Source organism: Protopterus annectens, chromosome 3.part1 (genome assembly GCF_019279795.1).
Source record: "Protopterus annectens isolate FY-2018-M chromosome 3.part1, PAN1.0, whole genome shotgun sequence".
Lineage (NCBI taxonomy): Eukaryota > Metazoa > Chordata > Ceratodontiformes > Protopteridae > Protopterus > Protopterus annectens.
This window is the reverse complement of record NC_056732.1, coordinates 205,974,690-205,986,856: the sequence shown is the minus strand read 5'-3', so window position 1 is coordinate 205,986,856 and position 12,167 is coordinate 205,974,690. Positions and strand designations below refer to the sequence as shown.

Genomic DNA, 12,167 nt, shown 5'->3' with positions numbered 1-12,167 from the left:
CATGGATCTGTCATCAGAAGGTACTCCTGGTTAAGGTTGCAACTATCCCTGATGACATCAAAGCCAAGCTCCTGTGCCCCTGGACAACAAAAACTTGTTGGGTTCAGCAGCTGCTGAACTCTTTGACCCTGCAGACCAAAGGCAAAGAACTGCAGGAATTGAGACATATCTTTGTCTCCCCAGTTCCATGCTTTCAGAGAAATTACTCAGCTATGAGAATGCAAGCTAAGCCTAGAAAGGACCACAGGAAACAGCACTCTCCTAGGTCTTGTCTCCTCTACTCCATCCTCTAAACAGTCCTTTCAGGGAAAGCCTGGTAGTCTGACTACCAGGCCATACATGCAGACACCCCTCTTTCCATGTGCCTCTCCGTCTCCCTTCCCGCTTGGAAGCAGGTTACCCAGGACTCCTGTGTCCTATCTATCATAAAGCAGGGATACTTCATGATCTGAGAGACCAGACCCACTTCCAAAGGCATCCCTCCCCCACCCAAAGAACAAATCAGATTTTTCCCTCCCGTTCTGCAGGAACTTCTTGCTCATGGAACCGTTCAAGATGTCCCGTATTCTGCAAGAAGAAAGGGGCTTTACTCAAGAATTTTCCTGGTTCCCAGGAAGGAAGGTCCCTAGAGGTGTATCCTGGACCTCTCCCATCTCAACACAACACCTTCCTCCGAGTCCCCTCCTTCAGGATGCTTTCTCTTCCAACCCTTCTTCCACTCATTCTACCTCAGGCATTCCTAGTGTCCTTGGGCATAAAGGACATCTACTTGCATATCCCTATCCATCCACTTTTCAAAAAGTACCTCCAGTTCTCAGTGGATTCTATACATTATCAGTTCTGTGCTTTACCCTTTGGTCTCTCTACAACCCCAAGAGTATTTACAAAATGTCTGGCCCCAGTCATGGCATTTGCCAGGACAGAAGTAATGCAGCTTTTTCCCTATCTAGGTGACAGTCCTGGTCCAGGCTACCTCAAGCTCACTGGCCTGGGAACACCTGCAGTTCACCATCTCCCTCCTTACAGGTCTGGGAGTCACCATAAATCAGAAAACGTCATCCCTGTGACACCCTCTCAAGATCAAGTGTTTCTAGGATGTCTGACTCTGTCCAGGGAAATGATGGCTTGCCTGCCACCAGAAAAGATTGTGACCCTTACATCTTTCTTCCAGGGGATCCTTCCTCTCAAAACCATCTCAGCCAGGGAATTCCACAGAATCTTATGATTCATGGCCTCTACTATCCCCATGCCACTGGCAAGGCTACACATGAGGAAGTTCTAGTGGTATTTGAGAAGCATCTGGAAACAGCACCTACATCCTCTAGAGTTCATGATTCCCCATGCTTACTTGCTTGTCCAAGGAATTGAAGTCATGGATCTCCCAGATTCAGTCATACCCGGGCCTGCCCCTTCCGCCCACATCCCAAAACCAAGACCTCTTCACAGATGCTTCAGACACAGGCTGAGGAGCAACCCTAAGAAACTGGAGAGTGAGGAACATATGGAACCGCGCTCAACAAAAAGATCACATCAGTATCAAGGAAATGAGAGCCTTGATACTAGCTTTGGATATTTTCAAGGGTCATCTTCTCCCAGGCACCCTGAGGTGGTACACAGACAATACCACTGTGCTGTGGTACATCAACAAATGGGGGGGGGGGGCAAGATCCCACTTCCTGTGCAGACTAGCTCTGCAGGCTTGGGAAATAGCACTGGAGACATAAATCCTTCTCCAAGCAGTATATATCCCCTCTGCAGACAATGTGATGGCAGACTCCTTAAGCAGGACCATGACCCTGTCTCATGAATGGATGCTGAACAAGGAAGTGTTTCTGGACCAGGTCCAACGATGGGGCATTCCGAATGTGGATCTCTTCACCTCCCTCATGAACAGACTGCTCCCGACCTTCTGCTCCAGAACACCTCACCCAGAGTCTTGGAAGGGGGAACACTCTGTCAATCTCATGGAAGGGGATGTATGCATATGCATTCCTCCCCTTCACTCTCATTCAAAGAGTTCTTCTGAAAATTTAGAAGGAACAACCTCAAATCTTGTTGGTGACTCCCTACTGGCCAAGGCAGCATTGAGTCCCCTACTGTTTCACCTAGCCAAGGGCAATTACCACAAGTTACCCCACAGAATGGACCTGCTCACACAAGATAAAGGAACACTCTTGCACCCTCAACTGTCCACACTGAATCTCGCATTGTGGGTGATAGGGCATTGATTCCCTTCAGACACCTGTATACAGAGGACGTGATCCAGGTTCTGCAGGAGGTCAGAAAACCAACTACCAGAAAATGCTACCTGTCAGAGTGGAAAAGATTTTGCTTATGGTGTCAGAAAAACAGCCTACAACCACTGACAGTAAAGCCCCGGTGGTCTTGTCCTTACCTGTGTGCTCTCATGAAGTCTGGACTATCATAGTCTTCCATTAAAATCCACCTATCTGCCATCTCAGCTTGCCTGCACCTGGTACCACCTTTAGTATCTAGATTAGAGGTCAAAATCTTTCTGAGAGGGGCACTACACCTCAGGCCAAGAAAGGAAGCCCTTTCTGCCTCCTTGGGACCGTAACTTTGTCTTAAAAAAGTTAACTCTACCACCGTTTGAACCAGCTGAAGACTGCTCCCACCAGCACTGCACTTGGAAGACCATACTCTTGGTGGCCATAGCCTCTGGCAGAAGGGTTTCCGAACTCCAGGCCCTTATGGCACCCCCCCCCCTTCACTGTTTTCCACAAGGACAGGGTATGTTTACGTACTAACCCCATGTTCATGCCTAAAGTGGTCAACAGTATGTCGTTAAATTAGACTATCAGTCTGCCACCCTTTTTCCCCTGTCTGCAGAATAGAGCAGAGAGGATACTTCACTCCCTAGACATACACAGCTAAGGTTTTATTTGGCCAAAACCAAATCCTTCAAAAAATCTGACAGGCTCTTCATCTCCTATCACCCTAGAGCCCTGGGTCAACCTGTTTCCAAGCAAACTATATCTTCTTGGATGTCGAAAACCATTTCCTTTTGCTACACTGACCATGGTAAGTCACTCCCAGCCCCAGTTAGCGCGCAATCTACCAGGACAGTGGCCTCCTCAGGAGCTTTCCTTAAAGGATTGGCCACAGCTGCTATCCCAGTGGCAGCTACTTGGTCCTCAGTTCACACATTCAGCAGACACTACAAACTGGATGTGGTCTCTAGAGCCAGGGCAGGATTTGTCAGAGCCATCCTCCATGGGTTTGTGGAAAGTGCTTATGGTCCGCCTCCCCTTCATTAGGACAGGAGTTTTTGCACTCTCCCTGCTATTATGAATACAGCAGCATATGAATGGAAGGACATAGTATTGTTGTGTAAGAACTTACCATAACCTTAGAGTCCTTTTCTTCTACATGCTGTTGTATAGTTTTCCACCCAGCTTTCCCCCTCGCACTTGCCTGATTCCTGCAGTAACCACTCCGTTGTCACAGTATCCGGTGGCCTTCCATTCTAAAGAGGTGTGTGCTGATGTCTGCTTTATACCCGACGTCCGAGAGAGGTGCAGGACATCATGCGCACCCTAATGGTAGCATTTAACTTTTGTATAACAGCCGGATGCACGAGAGTTCACCAAAGGCAAACTCCCTGATGTCATGAATACAGCAGCATATAGAAGAGAAGGACATCTAAGGTTATGGTAAGTTCTTACACAACAGTACTATCCTGGTTCATGAGGGAGATTGAATTTGATACTGTAATTTGGCAATGATCATTTTTTGTTAAATGAAGTGAAGGGAATGTTGCCATGGTCCTGAATAATCGTAGGTACTTAGACTTTTCAGCTGGGTACATAGTAAAAAGTGGCAGGAACCCAATAGACTGGGTACATAGTAAAAAGTGGCAGGAACCCAATAGACTGGTTTTGAAAGACACTATCAAGGATATAAAATATATAAAGTACTGCCTTGTATGCGTTTTATGAAGTATTCTCCACAACAGTGCTGCTTTGAGATGATTCTTACAGAATGTCTAGTTTTGCAGTTTTGTTTCATGTTGTGCATGCTGGTGTCACTGAGATTCATTTCTTTGAAGTTCAGACTGGTTGGTCCACTTCTTGGGTGAGCATGCTCGTTCTTTCCTGTTTCCCTGGAAAATGTTATCTTGAAAAGTACTGGAAGGAAGTCAGATACCACTCTCTTTGGGTCATTTGTCACAGCACCTTAGGACATTGGATTAAGGATAATCACAGTTTTATTACTTCTGCAAATGTTCAGTCTGAGGTCCTACACTGGGCTGACATACTCTGTCTAAATTGTGGCTTACTAAACATGCAGATGTTTGTAGTTAGGGGCTGAAATATGTGGTCAGGAGGATGTGGAGTGTATAAATAATTATTTAACTGAAATTGAAAATTGGACTATGAATGCTGGGCTACAGTTCAACTCATTCACTCCAATGGAGGTCAGGCAGTCTAAGCCTCTTGACAGAGTAAAATTATGTCTTCACATTTCTAACAAATGTTCGTATCTCCGGAACCATAAGGTTTATGAAAAAAATATAAATGGCAAACCCTTCAACACAAACTGTTTTTATAGTGGTAGTATTCCTTAAGTTGTAGGTCTTAAACTTGAATTTTATAAGTCACAGTGTAAACAGTAATTATTATGTTTGTAATATTTTTAAAAAAATTACAGTATCTTAGCAACCACTGAAGTTACACACACACTGTCTGCTGCATTTTATTCATCTACCTGAAAGCTTTCACATGAGTCTAGGGAGTTCTGTCTGTTACTTGGTTGTTGAAATATTTAGAAAAATATAAAAATTATAGCCATATAAATTAATATCATAAAAACAACAGTTAATATCTCTTTACCTGCACTAGACAGAGGTCAAATATTAATGCAGTTGAGTTTGCCATTGTGTAAGCTTTAAGGGGAAATCTTTTAAAACCTTGTACATAACCTGGTTTTGGAATTATTGATGCAAATATGAACAAGCAATATTTGACGCCTAGAGGCTTCAGTAGGAGTTAACTGCAGATGCACCTGGAGGTGTCACTAGGGTGTAATGAGTTAATTGTAAAAGATGCAAGGTCCTAAATGTTGGTAATTATAAAGGGTAATATCAAGATGGGGATAAGGTTTTGGAAATAACTGATTAAGTCAAGGATCTGGATACCTTTATTGATGTGAATATTGTCTCTATATGATTGTCACTGTTGATGTGGCATCTCAACCCCATGTCCAAAAATGGGGAAAAAAGGTTGTGGATGGAAGATGGATGTGAATATTAAGTACTACATGCATGTGACTAAGGCTTTAAGATAGTCTGGCCTACTGTTGAATATATTGGAAACCAGAAATCATGTGATATTAAAGAATGTTTTTATAACTATGATCAAACCCATGACAGAGTATAGCTTGTTGTTCTGTAATCTGTTACTGACATATGACATTTAGAAATCGCTCAAAGAAGGTTTACAAAAAGAGTAAACAAGTAAATGAATGGACTTATTTCTGAGAGATTGAACTATTTAGATCTGTTCAGCATTTCATTTAGAGTAATCAGGGAAAAGTTATGATGTGATGTTGTCAATCTCGCCTTTATTCTCACTTGTGGGTCAGATCCGATCCATTGGATCCGTCTTGGCCTTTTTTAAAAGCTCAAGGCCTTGAGCAAAGTTCATGGACATTTTTCCTTAAGCCCCAGATCTCATTTGCCATTCAGTGAAAGATGTGGTCCTTCCAGGAAGCTCTCGGCTAAGTGAAAGTTTATTTAGATGTTCTTTGATTTTCCTAATGTTTGTCTTCTGTTACTTAGTAAATTCTTTACCCTTCTTTACGTCCGTTTAAGTCAGAGAGTGTTTTTTTTGGCTGTGCGAGTGTTGTTCCCTCCTCTTTGCTTTCCCTTTCCAATATCTGTTTAAGTTAGAGAAACGTTTGTTTGCTTGTGCGAGTGTTGTTTCCTCTTCTATGCTTTCCGTTTCCAATGTCCGTTTAAGTTAGAGGAAGTTCTTTAACTTTATAACTCTACAATTAAAAAAAAAAAAAACTTTCTATATTTCCTCAATCTAGTTAATGTTGGTTTTAGTTAAAGGGGCGTTTGTGTGTGTGTGTGCGCGCGCATTGTTTTCTCTCTTTATTTTCTATAGCGTAAATTTGAGTTGCTTAAATTTGATTTCAGTAATATGTCTCAGAAACAGGATGGGAAACCCTTTGGGTTTAAAAATGTGGTAAAAAGATGCCTCTAAGTGATGCACACACTGTGTGTGTGTATTGCTTGGGGCCTTTGCGTCTACAGGAATCATGCTCCATTTACCATGGCTTTTACTAAAGGGCTCATACATGTGATACTGACCTCGATGATGCAGAATGTTTACCTCCTGAAGATGTCTCCTTTGGAGACATCCTGGAAATGTTAAAACAGAGAGGTGGCTGGTAGTCCACAACCCCCTCAGCTGAGGAGTCGATGTACCTGAAGGCTTTCAGGTCTCACCCTTCCACTTCTTGGGTGACCCCTCCTTTCGATAAGCTTATTGACTTAATCTCTCTGAAGGCTTGCAGACTCCAGACTCCATAGAACCTTCTCCTAGGAGGCCAAATAAATATAGTACTGCACCTTCAGACAAGCCTTTCCTCACAAAAGGTGTAGCAGTTGATGCCATGGTTGTGGTGGCAGCCACTAAAAAGGAACTTTCTGAGACTAGTTCAACTGTCCATCCTCCTAATAAAGATTCTAGGACCATGGATAGATATGAGAAGCGCATCTTTTCAACAGCAACCTTCACATTATGGTTGCTGAATTACTTAACACATTTTACTAGATTACAGACGGATAAAGGAGTTGTCAGACTCCCTCCAAGGAGCTGTAGCTGATGTAGTTGCAGACAAGGTAACCTCTCAGCTTGCCACCCTAAATTCTGTTGTAAACTCTTCCATGAGACTCATCTCATACATAGCAGAAGGAATGAGTTGGGCGGCAGGTTCCAGCATCTCACTTAGGAGGCAGGCCTGGATGCGCCTTTGCGATTTCGCAGAGCCCTTCAAGTCTTCCTTCATTAATACCCCTTTTGATGGTTCCTCTGTTTGGGCCCAGGTTTAGAGACCTTCACCAAGTGTGAACAGGAAGGCAAAACCTTATCTGCCATTGGAGTACATTTTTCCACACCCACTAGACCCTTTCCCAAAGATCAAAAAGGTAGTGGAAAGATGTTCAAAAAATGACAAAGATATTTCAAAGATGCACAGGGTTAAAGTTCCCCTAAGAGGCATAGGGGGGGATACAGTAATGGAAGACGCCGCCCTCGTGGCAGGGCAGGCCCGGAGAATCAGGGCTCCAGAGAATCTTACTTTGGTAAGCCCTTTTAGTGCTCTTGAGGGGTGCCCTGTTGTCCGCCTCTGGAGGCAGTCTGGGATGATTGTCTCTGCACCTTCATACCTGGCGAAGTATAACAAATGACAGATTGGTGCAGAGCATAATATCCAGGGGGTTACATCATTTCCTTTTCCTTCCCCATTCCCAAAAACAAAACAGTTCCAGGCGTTCCATCCAGTCAGAAGCAACAAGCAACCTTAGAAATTCAAAAGCTGCTAAGAAAGAGTCATCCAAGAAGACCCGCAGACCAGAGATGATTTGGAATTTATTCAAGATTTTTTTTTAGTTCCAAAGAAAACAGGAGACTGGAGGCCCATTCTGGATCTCAGCAGTCTAAACAAATCGGTCATAAAGAGCATGGATGGTGACACTGCAGTCAATACTTCCTTTTTTGTAAAAATACAATTGGATGTGCTCTGTAGACCTTCAGGATGCGTACTACTGTGTACGGATGGAAAGGCAATCCAGAAGGCACTTGCATTTCTGACTAGGAGACAGTCGCTTCCAATTTCGAGCTCTGCCCTTTGGTCTCACTACAGCGCCCAGAGTGTTCACCAAATGCATGGCAGTAGTTGTGGCTCACCTGAGACATCAAGGAATCTGGGTGTTTCCATATCTGGATGACTGGCTTATAACCGCCCCAACCAGGCTTCTTCTGCTACATGCCAAAGACTCCATGCTTACAACTCTGTTATTCTCTGGGGATTACGATAAACTATGAAAAATCTGCTCTAGAGCCATGTCAGAACTTGATCTTCATAGGAGCAGAAATAGACACAAGAAGGATGATAGCAAAACTTCACGAGACAGACTAGATAATCTTCGGTATTATGTGAATATGTTGATCAGAAAGAAACGAGCTATGGCCAAACTTGTTCTTCAAGTACTAGGCAAAATGGCTGTCTCAGTTGTCCTTATTCCCTTAGTTCGTCTCCACATGAGAATACTGCAGTAGTTACTTTCGACTCAGTGGTCAATTCTAGAACTACTAATGACACACAATCATGATAACAGATTCATGCAAAAAGGATCTTCAGTGGTGGAGTCACTCTCCTCAGGTGTCTCAGGGCCGTCACTTCATTCCTTCTCAACCCCATGCTACAGTGACCATTGAAACTTACCAGATTGGAGGGTGGGGGGCATTATCTGGGGAAGACAGTTCAAGGCATCTGGCATTAACACAAGGCTCATTTGCACATTGGCGTTTTGGAGATGCAAGCTGTGCTTTTAGCATTGCAAGTATTTAAACTTTCAGACTCTCTCTTCCTCTGGGAATGATAGCAGTTCGGTCAGACAAACATGTCTGTAGTCTGGTACATAAGCAAGAGGGAAACCAAATCTTACCCCCCTTTGTCAGGAAGGCCTAAGAATCTGGCAATGGGCTACATCTTCCAATCACTTTCTGATAGCAATGCACATCCTAAGAAGATCCACCGTAATAGCAGAAAAATTGAGCTGAACTATACTATTGCCACACAAATGGTCCCCCAATTAAAAAATTGTGGAAGAGATTTTCTGAAAATGAGGCCAGCCTTGCTCTGACCTTTTTGCTTCACCCACCAGTGCCAAATGCAGCGACTCCTTTACCCTAATTCCCCCCTCTGGGGGAGTCCCCAAGGGATACACTTGTTCACGATTGGCCTCTGGGACTCCTTTGTCTTTAAAAAAGCTCTTCTAATTCCAGAACTACTACAGAAAGCAAGCTTGTTGAAGACCGTGATCCTAATTGCCCCTATTGGCCCCAACAAATCTGGTTCCCCTTCCTTCTGCCTCATATTCAGGATGAACCATGGATTCTGGACCCCATTCCAGACCTTCTGACTCGCTTATCAGGAACGGTTCGTCCAAATCTAAACCTCAAACTGACAGCTTGGCTGCTCCAGTTCCCCTGATAGCCAGGTTTCCTTCCCTTTCCTCTGCTGTAAGAAGCATTTTAATTTCTTAACATAAGTCATCCACACACAAGCTGTACAAGGCAAATGGAATAAGTTTGTTTTATGTGCCAATTCTAATCAGATTGATCCCTTTACTGCCCCCTACATTTTATATTGGATTTCTTGGCTAATCGTTTCAGTGAAGGTGCTGCTGCAGCTACTGTCAGACTTCAATTGGCAGCAATTTCATGCATTCATATAGGAGAAAATGGCTATGGAATCATGTCAAACAATCTTTGTAAAGCCTTCTTGAAAGGAGCTACATTTCTAAGGCCCTCCATACAAAGTCCAATCACCACCTTGTGATCTAAATGTTGTGTTATCACGTATTATCTGTCCTCCCTTTGACCCTTCTGCTAACTGTGACTTCAAGTATCTTTCTTGGAAGATGCTGTTTCTAGTAACCGTCACCTCAGCAAGGAGAGTTTCAGAATTACAAGCCTTATCTGTCAAACCACATTACTTGACTTTTCATAAGGAGAGAGTTTCTTTTTCATACCAACCCCTCCTTTTTGCCCAAGCTTGTATCTGAAAATAACCTCAATTAATCTGTTGAATTACTGGTATTCTTCCCAAATTTTCAGAATAAAGGGGACTATTTGTTGCATCTATTGGACATTCATAAGTAGTTATGTTTTTACCTATGTAGAACTACAGAATTCAGAAAATCAGATCAGCTGTTTGTTTCCTATTGTAACACTAAGAAAGGCTTACCAGTATCTAAGGTTACCTTAACCAAATGGCTGTCTGAATGCATTTCCTTTATTTACAATTCTAAGAACAAGACTCTCCCAGCACCTGTCAAAGCTCATTCCACCAGGGTGATGGCTACTTTTTCAGCTTTCCAAGCAAGCCTGTCTTTGGATAGTATCTGTGCTGCAGCCCCACGGGCAAACCCTCATACCTTTATTACTTATTACAAAGTAGATTGGCCTCCAGGAGTAGAGCATCCTTTGGTTCTGTGGTCCTGAGGAATATTCTTCCATGAGCCACCCAAGTATCAAGAAGCTTGGGACACGGTCCCACAAGTGAGAATAAAGGCGAGATTGACCTTATCACATAAAGAGGTTGTGTACTTACCATAACATTGCGTATGTGCTGTCCATCTTCTCCTTTATTCTCACAACCCACCCACCTTTTGCCTATGCTCCTGGGAAACCGGATAATAGTAATTGGGTATTCTTTGGACTCTATAGCCTCAGAAACCTCTCTTGTTGCACTATAAATGTTTTTTCCTATAACCTTAATTTCACCAGGGTTTTTTTCTTATGGGCAAACAAGATCTGAGGGTTTAGGGAACTAAATTATGGATAATGCCCACGAGCTTTGCTGAAGGCCTTGAGCTTTTGAAAAATGCCAACCCACAAGTGAGAATAAAGGTGAAGATGGACAACACACATGGAACATGGAACATTATGGTAAGTACATAACTTCTTTTTTTTTAACCTACAGTGCATGCAACAATCCTGATCTTAGGCGAGCATTCAGTTTAATAAAGGCTAAAGTGTATCCTATTATGTAGGACCATGGTCCTAAATATATAACAAACTGAAATCAAATAGAGGTAAGAGATGGGTGTAGTAACTCAAATGAATCTTAATATGTGGAATGGCATACCTAATTATGACAGAAATTCTTGTTCGGTGTCAATTTTCATAAGAAAAAGTTGGAATGATTGTATGAGGGTAATATAAATTTAAATTGGGACGTATGGATTCGGCATTGCTTAAGGACAATGAGCGCTGATTGCAGTTGAATTATACTATGAAACCTTCACCCATTCAGTGTGAAGCAGGGGTAAGAGCCAAAGTATAATATATAATGATGATGACATAGTTTTAACTTACATTCATGGTGAATAAAATTATTGTATTTTAGTCTGTATTTTGGCTGTTTTGTCTTCAGGTGGTGCATTGAGTCCTTTTGTATATATTCCAGCTAGTTAGAAATTTAAGAGAAGGGAGACAACATACACTTTTGTACATATTGTATTTTAATGTTCTATGGAAAAGTGGTGTTGAACATTTCATTTTTTTTAAGGATCCACCTCCATCAATGGAATTGTACTACATACCAGAGGCTTTGGCTTGTTTGCAGAATACTACAGAATCTGGCGCAGGAACTACTCGGAAGAGGTCATCTGACGGAATTACAACTGAATCTAAACGACACAGATTAAAATAAAAGTTATCAGACTGTATTTTAACAAATCCATTATTAACTTATTAGTATTTTCTGAATTATACAGTATTTTATATAACATCTGTTTTGTGTACATGAAAAATATAGATGTATTTTGATTTCAAAATAAATTTATTAAATTAAATAGAGTTGGTTCTTGTATGTATCATTTCCTTCTGTACTTCTTACTATTAATCCACAGCATTTTTCTTCTGCCTGTTATGTTTCCATAAAACAATGTTCTGGAAGCAGTACAACCACTGGTCCTTGGATTGTATGTAGATGGTCTTCATTCTCACTGCTGAGCAGTACTTATTGGTAGTGTCAGGCCAAGCACACAACACCTGGTTAGCTTGCCAGTGTTCTGAATCCCCTCCCTCTGGTTGCTAATAAGTTGTACCCTTTTTGGAGATAAGTATATCAACAGCCAGCCTGAGGTAAATATTAATAATTTTACTGATGGCTTGAGGAGAAGCATGCCTCTGGTTCCAGTTGGTCAAAACATTTGCTTAACCAATAAGATCGTATCTAGGGACCCTTTTCTCCCATAAATATCGTTATTGAATATTTGTGGTATTTTTTCTGATATGCCTTAACATATTAAGAAAGGGGGAAAATATTTGTGGCATTCCACCCTTAAGAATGCCAGATTTGTCTGAATTTTCTTAACATACTTATGTACTATTACTTGGCTTATT

The 12,167-nt window shown here is 42.2% G+C and overlaps 1 protein-coding gene across 1 annotated transcript in view; it reads left to right on the top strand.

Annotated features, from left to right (window-relative positions):
* TOPBP1 (DNA topoisomerase II binding protein 1) overlaps positions 1-11,623 on the top strand; it is a 1,495,804-nt gene extending 1,484,181 nt beyond the window's left edge. Inside the window, exon 23 of the mRNA XM_044066718.1 lies at positions 11,329-11,623. Within this exon, the coding sequence (XP_043922653.1) occupies positions 11,329-11,472 (144 nt within the window). The 3' untranslated portion in view covers positions 11,473-11,623. The remainder of the gene's footprint in view (positions 1-11,328) is intronic.
* Positions 11,624-12,167: the final 544 nt, after the last annotated feature.